Source organism: Nothoprocta perdicaria, unplaced genomic scaffold, assembly GCF_003342845.1.
Source record: "Nothoprocta perdicaria isolate Ctin4 unplaced genomic scaffold, notPer1 scaffold_62, whole genome shotgun sequence".
Taxonomy (NCBI): domain Eukaryota; kingdom Metazoa; phylum Chordata; class Aves; order Tinamiformes; family Tinamidae; genus Nothoprocta; species Nothoprocta perdicaria.
The window spans coordinates 891,994-908,769 of record NW_020455888.1 but is presented as its reverse complement, the minus strand read 5'-3'; the positions used below and the strand labels follow the sequence as shown (position 1 = coordinate 908,769).

Here is a 16,776-nt window from a genome sequence, read left to right as displayed (position 1 = left end):
GCAGTGAGTTCTATACTTTGAGGGTCCTACACGTTTAATTTCTCTGGCATTCGTTTCAATAGCATTAAACCTGGGGAAGTTCCTTCACATTCATGTGATACTCTTGATTTAACAACAAAAAYGAAAAAAAATGTTTTTTTTCATTTTATGTTAGAATGTGGGAAACGAGTTGCTCTTGTTTTAGATTCCAGTCTGGGAATTACTGATAATAGTAAGGGGAAATACTAATTTAATATGAAATAAAAGCTGGTGACAAGTAGCATGGGGTTCTGACTTCGAAAAATTAGTAAAACACCGTGGAACTTTTTCTTATTTTTTTCTCCCTTTCTTATTTTTTTCTCTTTCTCCCAAAGATCTCCCGGCAGATCTTTGTACTACTTAGAAAAGATACAAGGGAGCCCCTCCTTTGCAGGAAATTAATAGTGTATGGCAATATATGGTTCAAAAAGTGTTCAAAAGAAAAACTTGATCTCTGTGGTGTGTGTTTCTTTGAGTAAGGGCATACAACTCCCACTAAAATGTTACTGTATATCCATGCCTTGAAGGAGGCATGAAGAGTATGCTCTTATTGAGTAATTTAAGATGACCAACGTAATTTAGCATMCCCGGTTCAAATGATACTTGCCATGCAGCAGCGTCAGGAGGAGGCACTTACAGAAAAGTAAGTCCCTATAGGATTCCAGGACGCATTAAGGATTCCAGTGGGAATCAAAGAATAAAACAGAACTCAAAAAGGAAACGTGCACTGAGTTTGTGCTGAATAACTGGCACAAGTGCAAAAGCTTTTGTGTAAGTCATCAGTGAATTTTCGGGAGAAAAGCTCTGGTTTGTGCCATGCACTTAACGGAGGGGGCACCAGGTGCCTGCTGGTCTAACTGCCCCCTTGTGAGTGTCCCCCGCTCAGTCCTGCCCCAAGCCAGGCACACGCGGAGCCGTGAAGCTTCCTTCACTTCTGTTTTCCCTTGCTCTTCCTCACCGCCATATCCCGACACATCCGAGCTGCCGAGGCATGTCAGAAATCCCTTTCTTGCACGATTTGTGCTTCCAAGAGTTTCAAATAATATTTGGCTAAAATAACCAAGATGGAATCTAAATTCAGAAGCCGCRTTTTCCCAGCAAGTTGCTTCATGCAAACAGCAGCAAAGCAAATAATAGTCTCGTCCAAGAGCCCTTCAGGAATGGCCAGGCCAGGCAGTAAATCTAAGCCCCAGTTTGAGCTGTCTGCAACTGGACCGAGCGGGAATGTTGTGGGCTGTAAAGGGGCTCCCTGACAGAGGCAGTGCTAGAAAATGATGCATTTCCTGGGCTGCCCTGCAAGAGGGCTGCTAGGAGGGCTGTTGAATCCCCTTGCAAAACTCTACTGGGATAAAATGAAGTAGGACTGAGCTGTATCTCTGGTTTAAGTGAGAATTATAAGGTAGCAATTTTTGTAAGTATTGCAGATTTATTTATTTGGCATTTTTTGACATTTCTTTAGAGTTTCTAGGTACTGTGCATAACACTTGTGCTATCATATATTCAGTTGGGTGCAAATGTTAATGTAAGTGTTTATGTGCCAGAAAAGGCTGTTTGTGGCCTTTTCTCACTTGAGTGTCCCCTCGCTTGGGCGCTTCCTTTCAGCTCGAGACAGTTCTGTGAATTAAAAAAGCAATTTGAAAATTAAGGGAAAGCCTCATGTCTTGGGCTCTCAGACATACTCATCTTGTTTGGCCCTGAAATGAAGAGTTCACTTTCATATTTAATCCAGAAGACTGTATTATGTTAACCTTGYCTCCTTTCTCTGTCAGGATAGTAATAATAATTGAAAACTTAGTCTCTTAAGTGGCCTTCACCAGCTTGAAATGGCAGAAACATGCAAAGAAAATAACGTTTTTGTATTTTTGCATTTGCACACTGCTGAGCAATTTACTACTTTTGAAGAGCAGCTTTCATAGCTCATCTCATGTTTGGCCTATTTGTTACATTAAAAAAATCCATTTCTACGCTTATAAACAACTTGTTTTTATTTTTTCTTTCAGTTTTCCTACTTGGAAAAGCTGTTGTTGGTCCATGGAGCTTGGAGTTACAACCGAGTTACGAAATGCATACTCTATTGCTTCTACAAGAATGTGGTTTTGTATATTATTGAGGTAAGAGTAGCTGCCTGCATGGGCTTTGGCAACGCTTCTTCTCTGCTCATCCTACAYAGCAGGAAAATCTCCACGTGGGTTGTCCTAAAGGAACTGAGACCCATGTTTCACTTTTAACAACTTAGAACTGTGTTCCCCTTTCCAAATTACATTAGATTCAATTTAGTAAAGATTCAGTTTACTTGAATCTTTAGTGTTTGCAAAAGGAAAACTGTTGCAGAGCAGCTTCACCTTCACCTTTCAGTACAGTAAAAAATGAGAGATGTATCAGAGATGAGTGTCATTTCAATACAAGTATTCTTACTGAAAGCTTCTTTTTAATCATGGAAACATTTCCAATCTAAATAAAGCTTTTATATATAATATTTGAATGTGGGAATAAACTTAAATTGAATGGGCATTTAATAGAATTGGGAAGAACTCACAAGGCAATTTAGTAAGGGAAAAATATTACTACTGTTACTTTCCAGTTAAAAATACTGTGGCTTAGCAGAAACTGTAATTATTTGCTCTTGTATTTAAAAAAGAAAAAAAAGGGAGATTTTTTTTCCYGMTGCCCTTTTGTAATCTGTTTTATTGCTSTACAATACTGGGGAGTTTAGTAAATGAGATAAATTGAGTATCCTGATGAACTTCACATCTAAAATATTTCTAGTATTTTGTAAAAAGTCATTGCCTGAAGATGTTAAATAGTGAAACTGGATTTTAAAGGAGGCCAGATAACGTTATGAATGCTGTGTTTCTGTCTGCTTAGCTGGGAATGTAATCCTATGCTTCAGGATATAGTCTGAACTTAGGAAAGCCAGGAAGCAGTATTTAAATGTGCTTTGCCATTTGGAAAACCTCAGTAAATTGGACTCAGTAGATCGGTCATGTGAGCTAGCAAATAGGACAGCAAATTCTGCATTGTTCCTCAGTTTGATTTATATRTGCTTATATATATGTACATATTTTTCTATTTTTATTACTATTATACAGACATGAAGGAGGCTGGTAAGAAAATTAGAACACTTAYAATTAGCCAGGCAATTACTGTAGATTATAGGAGAAAATAGTGAGTAGGAAATATTTTAATATTCAGTAAATCATACCATGGTCAGAGTGTGTATACCTGACTCCCTCAGGGTCTCATCATCTTTTATGCATGGTGTTAGGCTCTCAGAGAATAGATATTCGCCACTAATATGCTCCATTTTTTTTCCTGTTAACTATTTCTGAATTAGCTGCAGTTTGGGAGGTTATAATTCCCGATACAGATTAGTCATTTACTGCAGAAGAGGCAACTCTGCCACTAAAATAACAGCAAGGTTTTGCAGCGGCGGTTGGCAGCATCATGCAGTAATTCTACATTTGCACAGCAAAACATAGAGTTGCCTTCTTTATATTTTATGTATCCCCTCCTTTATTGTAAAGCAAATCTCTGTTGTGTTCTAACTCTTCAGCTGGGTTATTTTGGACAAGCTTAAAATCCATGTTCCTAACACTTCACATTTATTTATCCTAGTATAGAAGTTGCTTTCATAGCTCTGAAGCAAATTCAATCACACTTATGGTGATAATGAAGATTGGTTTCATATTTGACTTTCTGAAACAGTCCCTTAACTTGATTTTAGTTTGTCGTAATTTATGTTTGCAGGAAAGGTTTTTAAGTGTTGTTGGAAATGACAATAGTGTTCCCTATTGTGAAAGAGGAATATAAATAATGTAGAAGGGTCTTGTCCATGGGCTTCTTATTGAGCATGGGAATTCATATGGTTTTATTTTTTTCCCAATTGTTTAAAAGATGGTTAGCCCCTTCATGGTTGCCATGTTCCTCTTTTCCTTTTTGGATTCCTTTTCCCTTTGAACATGAGGTTTGGAAGCCCTGCTTCTCATATGTTATTGCATAGTGTGGCCTTGCTTCATTGAATGTACTTGCAGCCCATAGCTCTATATCAAATATTGTATGGCAAAATTGCACCCTCCYATTGTCGTGGAAGGAACTGAAGAGCGGTGAAGAAATCTGGTACCTTCAGCCCCGTGTAGTTTRATCATCCCTTGTTGTAGTCACATGTCACTAGGTGATGCACAAACAGAGAAGGTGAGGTCAGATTTTCTCTCTTCTTTTCTCTTGGCTGTGTTACTCTGTGCTGGGCTCTTTCTGCACACTGTCCTGATGCAAAGGAGCCTTATGTTGTTTTACCTCCATAAATCAGCGTATAATTAAATAAGTCCTTTTCATTAATTCTGAAGCTCTGCAGGCAGTAGGGATTAGCTGCGACCCTCCATTGTGAGTGACCCTCTGTGTCCCCCCTGTGCAGCCCAGGACCTGGCAGGAGGGGATGGTTGGCTCAGGGCAGGTGGGAACAAGTTGAAAACTTCGAGGGATGCAGTAACCACAAGGAGCAGTCTTTTAGACTGGCACTAATGAACACAGCAGAGCCCAACTTGTTCTCAGCTTCCATGGTCACTTTGTTTCAATAGTGGCCTAAGGAGTTTTTCCTCTGCAAAACTACAGAAAACTGGCTAAATTGATCTGGAAGCTGAAGAGACACCAGGTTTCAGTATCCTGGAGGCGTGGGGGAGAGGGGGAAGAGGTCCCCAATTCCCTTTTTAGCTTTACACAAAGAAAGCAGAGTTATTCTGTGTGTCTGCCGTGAGGCCCTGGGGTGCTGATCAGTTTTTGGTATGGAGCGAGGCTTATGGAATGGGGAAGCTCCACAAGGGAGCAAATGCTGCAACTCGTGCGAGTGGTGGTTGGCTGCCCAGCAGCAGAGCACTGCTGGTTGTGCCTGCAGCCGCTTCCTGATGGTTTCCCAAAGCTGGGCATAAGCTTAGTGCTTACCTGCACTTCCTGCTTGGATATGAGCTGTGCTGGGAATATTCCTTTAACATCATCACAAAACCAGGATTTGCACCTGAACTACATTCTCAGCTAATCTTCTGAAGGGTTGTGCTGAGTAAATATTTATAGAGCTGAATCAAAAAAGCACCTYGGTCAATACGACGGGCTGTCAGTTATACCTTTGTTGCTCTGTCTGTTTTATTTCAATGGAGCTTTCACACCTGAGGAATAACTCTAGCCAGTCCTATGTAAATGAATGTTGCTGCACTGAAGCTCTGGGGCCCACCATAAATTTTCTCTGATTCTTTGCAAGTATCACGGAGTAGAAATGAGATGGTGCTGAAGTTTCATCACACAGAATATCTAGACATGAGAGGCACAGGGACATGCACTTACCGGAAGAATAAACTGGAGTTAATCAGTGATAAATGAGAAGAATCCTTTGCTGTCTCCCTTCCCAGCAGTGCAGGATTTGTATTTCCCACTCTGCTTGGGGCTGCTGGGTGCATCTTAGCAATGGTAAGAGAATCTACTTACTTAGAAAATCATCAAAATAGCTGCAGGGATGAGCTACAGATAAAAACCACCCACCTGTGTGGATTTTGTTCCTGTCTGTTGTCTCTCTGGCTGCAGCAGGCACTGAAGCCACTGCTGTGGAGTGCCCAACTTTCAGGATTGTCCCAAAACAGAAGGTTGGAAATACGGTGTTGGCTTTTAAACACTTTGTGGAAAGATATCTGAGCACCATTGTAAAACACCACCCAGTTCAGTTCTTATGTAGCTGGCTTTAAACTGGCTAGAAAAACAAAAGATCTGTTTCACATCTGTTGAGCAGATATATTTCGCAGGAGATGATATAAAGTTGTCCTTAGGACATCAGAACTTTGAAATATAGCCGATTTCAAATGTAAAAGAATACGGGAATGTTGTTTTCATGTCATGCTTGGGGAAGAAGGCACCCAGCAAGATCAAAGGAGATAATGAGAAATTTCAGGTAGGTGTTTAAGGCATTTGGGAATGGTTCTGTGGAAACGGAAGCGTTTCTGGTCGACACAGGGTGTGAGGAAAAGTAAAATCCAACACTTCACTGGAGCATGTTGTTTATCTGAGACCTACTTAGGTGTGAAGCACCATTTGTGTAATATATTGAAGAATAAGTTTTAAAAAAAGAAAAAAAACAAGATGGTCCCTGTTTCAAGCTCTGGCAGTGCTGGGCCAGGAGACCCCGACTGAAGCTGAAATGAGTGGCAAGTAGGAGCGAGAGGATATGCTGTGCATACCTTGCACTGCATCCTTTTCTTTTCTGCCTTAAGCATCCAGAAATAAGCTGGAAACCTAGATTTGGAAACTTCAGCTGCTTGGAGGTTGAAGAGCAGTTTTTATTTAACAGCAAGCGGTGTTAAGGCGAAAGGTATCACAGAACAAAGCAGTAGGGTCGTATATATTGTTTTCCTTTTGGAGCTCAGTTTTCAAGTCTCAGAAGCTCTAGGTAAGTTCCTTACTGCCCAGATAAACRTGGTTTTAAATACATGGTGATTCTATGAGTGTGGCGAGGGTCGGCCTGTGATGAGTGGGAAGTGCTCCACGTGCTTTTGTGGACTTGCAGGCTGGCTGATCCACCAAGATGTGAAAGCATGTATAGCAAACGCTGCTGCAGGAGATCTTGTGGGTGTTTTTATTTTATTTTATATTATTTGGGTTTRATTTCATGCTTTGCTCTCCAATGCAACAAGTATCTTAAAAGTATGGAAAGTTATTATGGAAATTTTAGCCCTTTTATCCAAATAGTTTGCAGAATGGAGTGCATCTGATAGGATACTAAAAATATACAGCTACAACACTTCAATGCACTTATCCCTTGACTTATATAATCAGACTTCTACCTACAGGCCTGTGCCTTCTGTTTCCAATTGGCTTTGCAGCTCTGAGGGTATGGRCAGGCAATAGAAAATGTTGAGCGTGGGGATTATTGGAATGAGTTGAGGACTGAAGTGCAATAACTGTTGTCATAAAAAGCAACTTGGTTAAAAGATAACGGAGTAGTATTTTTTCCCCCACGTTAGACTAAAATTAAAAACATCTGGATGTAAAATTATTGACTGGGGTAACACTAATACAGGCAGCAGTGTGTACAAATTACTCATCTGCCTATTCAAATAAWTCAATGGACACATAATAGTCATTACTTTATGTACATGTATACAATTAATGTTAAATGTGTAACAATTTTATATGATAATGAAACAAAACAGAAATACGTTTATGCATGTGATTTTTTGTGCTTTGAAAATCTGACTTTTCTAACTTCTCACCAATTTGTGTGTATCCGTAAGTTATTCTTGTTGGACATGTGCTTGCAGATGCACAAAAAGTGGAATTCGGTGCCTCTGAGATAGGCAAGAGGTGTGACCTTAACCAGGTGAAGGAAACCGATGGAGTCTCCATTTAGGTGGCCTTTGGGAAGCCCCCGTGTCCAGTGGCAGATGTGCTAAGGCCGGCAGAGGTCCTGGGCACGGGACCTGCACGAGACCCTCAYCTGGCTGGAGCAGCAGCATTTCTAGTACTCAGGGGTCTATGTTTAGACAACTGAATCCTATCCAGAGTCCAGGAGAGTGTGTGTTTTTGAAACAAGGAAGGAAGGAATCCAAGTTCTCCGATTGGATGACGTCCATCAGCTTAAAAAGTGCAAAATGCCTGTGGAGGTCGTAGAGCTGAGCCCCAGGAGCTGCAGGGATGGCACACAGCCTGGGAGGCAAAACGTGCGAGCCTCAACACTGCCTCTATTGAGAATTTGGGGAAAGAAGGGTCTCGTGTGCTTGGTTTTTGTCTGTGTTCCCTATCAGCTTCATACATAGGATTAAGATACTGACGTAGAAGACCTGGGGCAATACAGAGCATGACTTTTCCTCCTCTGCCTTCCTCCCTTCTCTTCCCTGGAAAGCTAATCACAGGCTTCAATTCAATAAATATTTTTTTTTTAGTAGCAATAGTTACAAAAAGCGGATCCTGCAAACAGCCTGACAAAYGTCTTGCAATATTATAAAATGTAGCTGGCCAACCTAATCCCAAACAGTCTAGATAATGGCTGAAGATGCTTTGATTTTTTTTTCTTTGAAAATAGATCCTAATTCCTTCTCAGCTGATTTATGGAGCCTAGTTTATATTGCTGYCGTTGACAGTGTATTCCATATTTCAACCCCCTGTTGTGCAGAGAAATTGTCAGACTTGCTTATAGGCTGGTCTCATCAACTTTAATCCATGATTGACTTCTTGTTTTTGGATTCCTAATTGAGTATGTTAATCCCAAGAGTTTCCAACGAATCGGTCACAAAGATAAATCCATGCTAATTTTCCCTAATATATACTGCACAGTGAATCATTAGAGCGGAGTCAATCTTTACTGAAAATCAAATTGTCTCAACTAGTAAATGGCTGTTTTAATGTGTTTTCCAACCATTTAAGAGTGAGGAAATGAGTGCTAGGATTGTTTGGGCTTTTTTTTTTTTTTTTTTTCTTATGAACACTATCTCAAATGCACCTTACAAAAACCTGAAGCTGTAATTTTCCAATATTCCAAATATCATTTATATTGATCATTTCTTTTTAAAACTCATGCCCATGCATATGTATGCCCAAGATGGAGCGTGCATGACAGGCACAGTGATTCTTCCTCTGTACAATTTTTATTTAGTATGAAAAATGTTAATTTCTTATTTGGAGGGCTTAAGGCAAAACAATAGAGGGCTGTTCTCTAAGTCTGATGAGGTCATTAAATATGAAACATTATCCATCTCCTGAGCAGAGGGATCATCAAAGTAGGAATGCCATTATCCTTAGATGCTTTTCCTGTTTGTCACTAGTGTAAGTGCAGCCTAATATTTGCAAAGGGGAATTATGAAGTCCAAGTAATCTAAATGTGAGGAAGTTTTTGAGAGAGAAGTTACATCTGCATTATGGAAGTGACTGACTTTTTTTTGAAGACAAAGGTATATGTGGTATATACTTTATAAAGTGTATATATATATTTGTAAACTCGAAATTTAGCCCCTCATGAAAGAAAAATAGCTTTAAAAACTCAAGAGTTACTAGTTTTGAATTTTGATTTCAATCTTTCTTTGTTTCTAGGAGTTACAACTTTTCATAGCTAATACAACCCATACAACTTTCTATATTCTATTGAAAAACTTCTTTTTATTGAAAAGTCCTTTCTGACTTGGTAATATTTGGTAGCCTGTCATTTCAGTAAAAATAAAGGGAAATTGATCCTGCTTTCCTATCGAGCTCAGCCCATATGGCATAACCTTGTGGGCACAAAGGAGAATGAGGCCAAATAGGAAATTCATATCAGTGCTGGAAAGTGCAGGAAAGCCTTATCAGGGAATAACTTGTGCTCAATGGGCTCATGCTGAATTTAACAATGTATGTGCTACTGCACCAAGGGGGCTAATTGTGAGAAAGCTATTGGAAAATCCAATACCATATATATGGTAATACAGCTTATTACACATATATCCTTTGGTCCTCTGCTGGTTTTCTTCATGCTTGGTCTATGTCAGTGTAAAAAGACTTCCTTTAGTAGAGACATTCCTGATGTATGTAGGAATAACTATTAACGACAGTGTAAGATCCTTTACGTGCTGTGTGTTTTATAGCAGTTTTGCTTTTATTAGGCTGAAAAAATGTGCCTGACGTCTTGAAGGTGTGAGTGTTTCTCATCTTGTTACCTGTGACTCGTTACTGTATCTTCAAAATGCTTTTCTTGGGCAATTTACTTCTCTTTGGAAATGGTAACACAGGTGATGGTAAATGAGGTTACAGTTTGCCAAATAGGACYTGGTGATAGACTATAGCTAAAATGACTAATTGGCACGTTGAAACAATTAGTTTCTAAACCAGAGGCTCTGGTTTAGAAGTTCTGAGATGAAAATATTAGAAATTGCCCTAAGATCATGAATGTTCTGTAATTTAATGCAACTTGGATGATTGTAGTATTCTAGGAGATGAGGAAAAGACAAATTAGTTTTATTCAATTAGCTGTATTAGCTGCAAATARAAATACAGACACTACACTGATATTCATAAATAGTCCTTAGCTTAGGTATAAGGAGGAGTGTGAAGTTCTTTTGCACAGTTCTCAGTAAAGCATTTTTCAAGTAGGGACAGGGGAGTTTGGCAGATCATACATCGTTCAGYGTGGCAGCTATTCACAAGTCACGCTTTTCTGCAATTTTGTGCAAGCTTTTAACTTTGTTTAATCCTGAAATACTTCAAAAATTATCTCGGAGACTGATCTTGGAAAGGTATCGCCAGTATTTTTGCATATTACCAGTGAACAGACCTACTGAAGTCAGTAAAAAGTAATTGAAGACATTTTCTACTTCACTGGTGGCTCTTCAAAGGCAATATGACTTTTAGTCCCAGGCCATGTGATAGGATATTGTGGGCCCTTGAACTAAAACAGTGCTAGTCAGTGTGGGCTGCMTTTCACTTGTGCAAAATGAATGGGATTATGCTTGGCTGCAAACTTCGTGCCTCGTAATAAGATCAGGCTTTTCTACTTGATGTTTCTTGAATATAAGATAACTTAATGATAACAACAACAAATTGTGCTGTAGCATTCCTTTTTACTCGCTTGAAGCATTTTACCTCTTCTGTCTTGTGAAGCCCAATGAAAATTATATCCTTATCTGAATTCTTGTCAAGCATTGATCGGATTCTTTTTTCAACTTCTTTCTTTCTAGTTATTGATGCGGGAATTTCTGTGGCACATTTGGAGGCACCATTATCGTACACTGAAATCTTTCAACCATCACATTTTCTAGTTCATCCAGTAGCATCAACACATGCTACTGAGTTCATAAACGTTTGTATGTTAAGTAGCTGCTAATTGTTAACTACTTCACAGGCAATTACAAGAGCCTCCTGAAGCCTGGCATCCAAAAACAGTGTATTATCACCATTTCTTTGAATTAGGAAGGACTTAAGCTCACAGCCCAGGTATACAGAATTACTTTGTCTCCAACATCTCCATAATGAACTGAGTGATTTTGAGGCTTTTGGAGATGTTTTCGAGGGTGAGAGGGAAGGGATGTAGGATGATGACCCAAAGTGGCTAAGGCAGAAAACACAAGTCAGGAAAGTAAATAGAGGCTCCAAATTTGAAGTATTACTAGAAAACTTTTTTTTTCCGTTTCAAGTGAATGAGCACTAATGATAAAAACACCTCTATCCAGTTTCACTAATTAGCCACTAGAGAGATTTATTTTATTTGGGGATTTATAAAAGGAGCCTGTAACCTAGTTTAAGTACATGTATGGAATTCARAATAAAATTCATAGCTAATGTATTTGGAGGAAAGAATGTGAAATATAATTGTAGTTAAAATGTTCCACGTCCTCCATGATCGATGCAGTCCCCAGTGTAAATCTGGAGCAGCGCTGCCCTTGCTCTCAAATGTTGTTTACAGGCACGACCCCTAAAGAGCCATTCTTAAAGAATATAACCCTAGGGATACCTCCTCTACRAGGAGGGATCTTAAGGGCTTGTGGTTTGGGATGGGAGAAGARGGATGGCTGTTGCTGAGAGCCCCAAGTGCCTTTTCCTATGAGGGAATCCYGCAGCAGTTGCTTGAACTGGCACTAGGTGCCCGGGACTGCTGTAATGGTGCACGGAGGATATAAATACCCAGAGCAACCTGTCCCAAACAACAGCGGACTTTGTTTCACTCTGTATTGAATGGCTGAGTACCAGGCAGTGGATTTTTGGCTATTTCTATGCCCTTGGTTATTTATTTATATGTGCTAGGAATATGTGGTTGCCTTATACACTTCCTTGCTAAKAAAGTATTTTAAAACACATTAAAATGCAATAGAAATAGCAAATAATGCTACCTACTAATAGCATTGTTTTTTGAGTTATTCAGTATATTTTTCTAAAAAGGTTTCAAAGATAAGTGAGTTCCATCTTTTTTGCAGTATATTAATTCCATTGTTATTTTCACTGGTGTCTTTTAGTTCTTCCCAAGTACTCTGGACCTGATTTTCTTCTTTCATCAGTGCAATCAGAATGCAGCTCCACTGAGATGAGGGCCTCTCGGACTGAGGCACTTTTGGGCATTTCTGTAGCACAGATTACTGTAACTGGATGTGTATCAGAAAAGCAAGACAACTAGGATCAGTATTAAAGGTTGAGATTGTTATTCTCGTCATGTGTTTGTGCACATGCCTGCACAAGGCATATAAATACAGTCAGTAAGCATGGGCTTGCTCAAAAACCCCAGAACTATATCCCAAATGGCACCAGGGACCATGCCCTGGAAAAGCAAGGGATATATTGACTTGATGTGTGTTCCTTGTGCGTTGCAAGTCCTATCTTGCCCCAGCAAGTAGAAGACACTGATCCCCACTGAAAACTTCMTGCTTCTTTGCAACAGTGGAAGAGGTCAAGATTTACTCTGCCACATTTTACACTTGACCAAGTTATTTTATTTTCCATCTTCTTGCTGCTTGTCTTTGTCTTTCGCATTCATGCAAAAGTAACTGAGAGTTTGGAAAGTGAGGAGGCAGAATATTTCAGCCTCAGCTGTACCATAGTTCTTCACTGATTCAGGTAAAGTGTGTGTGCGCACACATATAGCTTGCCTGTGTATATATGCATAAGCAACTGTGTAGCAATATCCATATTATCTTTTATCATAAAGGCTTCACTCCCAAACCGAAAGATGATACTATCTTTACTAACAAATGATGGTGCAGGTTGATGTTATTGATTTTAACTGGCGAAAATATGTAGCCGGCTGAGCAGCAGCCRAAGTGCAAGCCATCAGTAACCAGTAACACCTGAGCCTCTGGGCGTTATTTGTGGTGATGGTTCCTGTCAAGTCCAATTTGGACAGAGAAGTGAGTCTCCCCTTTGGGTTTTCCAGCAGCATCTTGACCTTTTGTACCTGTGGTTGCTGAGGAGTGACAGGTGCCTGGAGTGGCTGAGCAGTGTGACAGCCCAGCCTGTGCTTTGTGTCACCTGGCATTCTTTACCACCACGAACTGCACGTGGTTTGTACTGCAGGGGAGCGTCCTCGCGCCTCCATCCTGCTTCATGGGCAAGTGGGCACATGTTACCAAGTTGCTTTACTTCCCCCTTTTAATTTTTCCCTATTTTTTTTTTCTAATAGAGTTGAGACTGAAAAATTTAAATTGTGCAATTGAGAAGAACAAAAGGTGTTCTTCTCACAGTGGCACCACTGATCCCTGCATTAGTCTGTCCAGATGGAGCAGCACCGTGTTGTGGTGGTGGTTCCCCCAGCGTGGCGCCCTCGTGAGGCAGCGCTCACCTCAGGGCGGCCGCTTCTGTGCATGCCATGGCTCGTGCTGACCATGGACGCCATCTCCATTCCCCTCGATGAGCCTCAGGGCTGACGCTCCTGTGTGCGCCATGGCTCCTGCCCACTGTAGCCACCATCTCCCTTCCTCCCGATGAGCCTCATGCTGCCACTCCTGTGCACGCCGTGGCTCATGCCACCATGGCTGCCATCATCTTTCCTCCCGATGAGCCTCATGCTGCCGCTCCTGTGTGCGCCATGGCTCGTGCCATCTTGGTCGCTATCTTCCTTTTCTCGAGGCACCTCAGGCTGCCGCTCCTGTGCATGCCATGGCTCATGCCATCTTCTGTCTTCCCGGGGCGCCTTGTGCTGCAGCTCCTGCACGTGCCATGGCTCATGCCACCATGGCCGCCACCTCCCTTCCTCCTGAGGCACCTCAGGGCTGCTGCTCCTGTGTGCGCCATGGCTTGTGCTGACCATCGATGCCATCTCCATTCCCTCCGATGAGCCTCAGGCTGCTGCTCCCGTGCACACCATGGTTCATGTCCACCATTGCCACCATCTCCCTTCCTCCCAGTGAGCCTCAGGGCTGCCGCTCCTGTGTGCGCCATGGCTCGTGCCCACCATGGCCGCCATTTACCTCATGATGTTTGTGCAGCTGCATGATGGCCGCACAGGGTTGGAGTTCAGCCAGGATGGGTCCCAATGCTCATGCGAGTCCCTGCACGATGGGGAGAAGGGCTGCGGGAGGCGCAGCCCTCCCTTCTGGCAGCACTGGAGGCTTTTGTTGCACTGAAGCGCCTGTTATTTTAGTAAGCAAAAATCAGCGCTCTTGCTTGTGATCTACAGGAAAGACCCAAACATCTGGAGGTAGAACACGTGAGGGAGAGAATTGGTGCTCATTATATTCCTAGTAATCTTCTGGCATTGCTGCTTGGGGACCTGTAATCAACCTGACTTGTGSTCTTGGCCTGTCTGGGTATCTGTGACTCAAAGGCATCCCAAGCACGAAGCTGGGAAGAGGGAAGGAAGTGGAGAAGTGATAGCTGATCCCAGAGGCCCACGTGAGCAAAAGGCCCTTTCCCCCTGTCTGTCATGTGCTGCTCYGCGGCGCGGAGAAGCTGCGATCGCTCTAAAGCTGAGAATACATCGGAGACCCTAATCTTCACAGAGAGCCTGTACAGTTACTGGGTTTTATGGCCTGGGATTTGTGGGATATGGAGGGGGRAAAAAAAGACTTAAAGAATGTGGGTTAGGCCATCTGGGCAGCGAAGAGGAGTTGGTGTGTGCTAAAATACAAGGTATTTCTTCAAGGGAGGAATGATAAAATGATGGCAGTGGAACTGAACCCCTGGCAGACTGCTTATCTGGCAGCTGTTACTACTATTTTTCAAGCAATGCTTAATTTACACTGAGTCAAAATAAGAAGGTGGGAGCTGTAAATCCAAGCAGAAGAAGCAGGAATATATTATTGAAAAACAAGATAGTGCTTTAAGKTGCTTGAGACACATGGATTACTGTTCTCCTCCTCAAGTCGTCTGATACCCTGCAGAAAGCTTTCAAGGGGAGACATGGGAAGAGTCTAGGACAATTTAAAATAAGGGTCAGGATTGGAAACCTTGTGTGTGTTTGGCTTCTGACTGCGTGAAAGGCTGCAAGTGAGCCCGGAGAATCCTGCCTTCGTGGCCTTGGCAGGGAGCTGCACATGGGAGTGCAGGGGTGTGTTTTGAAAGACACAAGGCTTCTCTGCTCCTCTGCGACACAGCAGCAATGTCCATGCAGCAAAGATGTCACATCAGGCTGCTTACTTTTTTAAAAAAGCTAATAGGCAAAAAGAAATCACTTTTAGCCTTTGTTTATTTAAATTAAATTAGTTACTTAAATATATTTTCAGCACTAGTTAGTGGCACACTTTTTTTCTGACTTTCTGCCTTTAGCTTCACTTTTTCTTTTTCTTTTTTTTTTTTTTTTTTCAGTCTGGTGGCCTTTGTTTTGTATAGGGCAGGTTGTTTGCTCAGTAAATGATCCTCTCCTGAGACCCATGCGCTTCAAAAACTCAGGTCAGAACCCTGGTGGTGGCCTATCGCTCCTCAAGAAGCTGAGAGTCTTGTAGAGAGCATCTGGTTGTGTTGACCAAGTCTGTCTTTCTAYCTAGTTTATTTTGTGGAGTAGGAGGGAAATCAGGAGAAGTTAACCAAAGTGGTGCTCAGTATTCGGTTAATCACTTAGTTTTTTCTTTTTTTATGAAGAAGCAAATCTATAGGTGTCGTTTGCAGCCCCAAAGCAGTGGTAAATGCTAGGCACTGGGTAGTACTCCAGCATTGTGATCATATATCTGATTAAACTTTCCATTTCCAGGGAAAGTTGTTGCATAGTGACATCTATAATGTAAAATCCAACAATATTCCCACACCTACTGTCACATTAAAAATAATGAAGATCGCTGAAACTTAATTATTGTATTCTTCCATTTGGAGATATAGCTGGAAGCCATTCTGGTGGGCAGGAAATGTCCACTCTGTCACTGGCTGAACAAAGGTAACTACTACATAATTTGAGTAAACAGTCAAAACAGACTTTCAGCTGCCTGGCATAAATTAACATTATTTTTCCTGCTACTGGCATCAGTCACAGTAAATTCTACAGTAAGTATGTGTTCTAATAAAAAGAAACTGTGGCAGGTGACTTCCCATTTAGTGGTATATAAAGAATGATATCCTGAAATGATGTCAAAAAGAAGCTTTTGTCTCGCATTTAAATAACTCCTCCTTCCACTGCAATTCCTAAGTCATTCTAGACTGATCTTATGGGCTTTGTTACTGAACAGTGAGAGAAGAAATATTTTGAGTCATCATTTGATGAACTAGCATSAATTCCTGGCAACAGTTCTGGGACTGGCACCGTTTGAGTCCTGCCATGTCCTCTCCCGGGGGCCTGTGTCCAGCAGCAGTGTTATCTTTGTGAAGACATGAGCTCRTTGCTAGTTGGTGTTTTCATGTGTCTGGCCCTGTGCTAGGACTTCTAACACTTGCAACACTGTCACCTTTAAATCTTTTTTCCTTGAACTGCTACACAGTCAGCAAAATAGAGAATCCTTTTTTATCCCTCATCTCAGCCTTGCTGCTGAATTTACTGTGATAAAAAATACTATTTAATCTCTATTAAAAATTATTAACAGAGAAGTAAATTATGTGAAGTCTGTTTTAAAAAAGCTAAGTTAGTCATGATTGTTCATTGATAAGAACAATAATCCAAATGTTCCAGTGCTAAGAGGAGCAATAATMCATCTGATTATAGTGTTTGGCAGTAATTCATATACTGGATTTGTTTGCAGCACTGGATAAAATATCCAACCTGATCAATTATATCATTAGAAAAACAAGTACTACAAAAAGTAAAACTATCTTTCACATTAAAAATATTTCTCTGTGTTCCCCCAAATCATTAATCATTTGGTTTGCCAAGCTGTTCTAATGTCTGTTTCTGAAAAAGCATTCAGGCTAACA

The 16,776-nt window shown here is 41.1% G+C and overlaps 1 protein-coding gene across 1 annotated transcript in view; it reads left to right on the top strand.

Annotated features, from left to right (window-relative positions):
- The window catches only part of ATP8A2 (ATPase phospholipid transporting 8A2), a 273,938-nt gene that overhangs the window by 136,120 nt on the left and 121,042 nt on the right, over window positions 1-16,776 (top strand). The window contains exon 26 of the mRNA XM_026049801.1: window positions 2,019-2,129. Coding sequence (XP_025905586.1) covers window positions 2,019-2,129 — 111 coding nt within the window. The remainder of the gene's footprint in view (window positions 1-2,018; window positions 2,130-16,776) is intronic.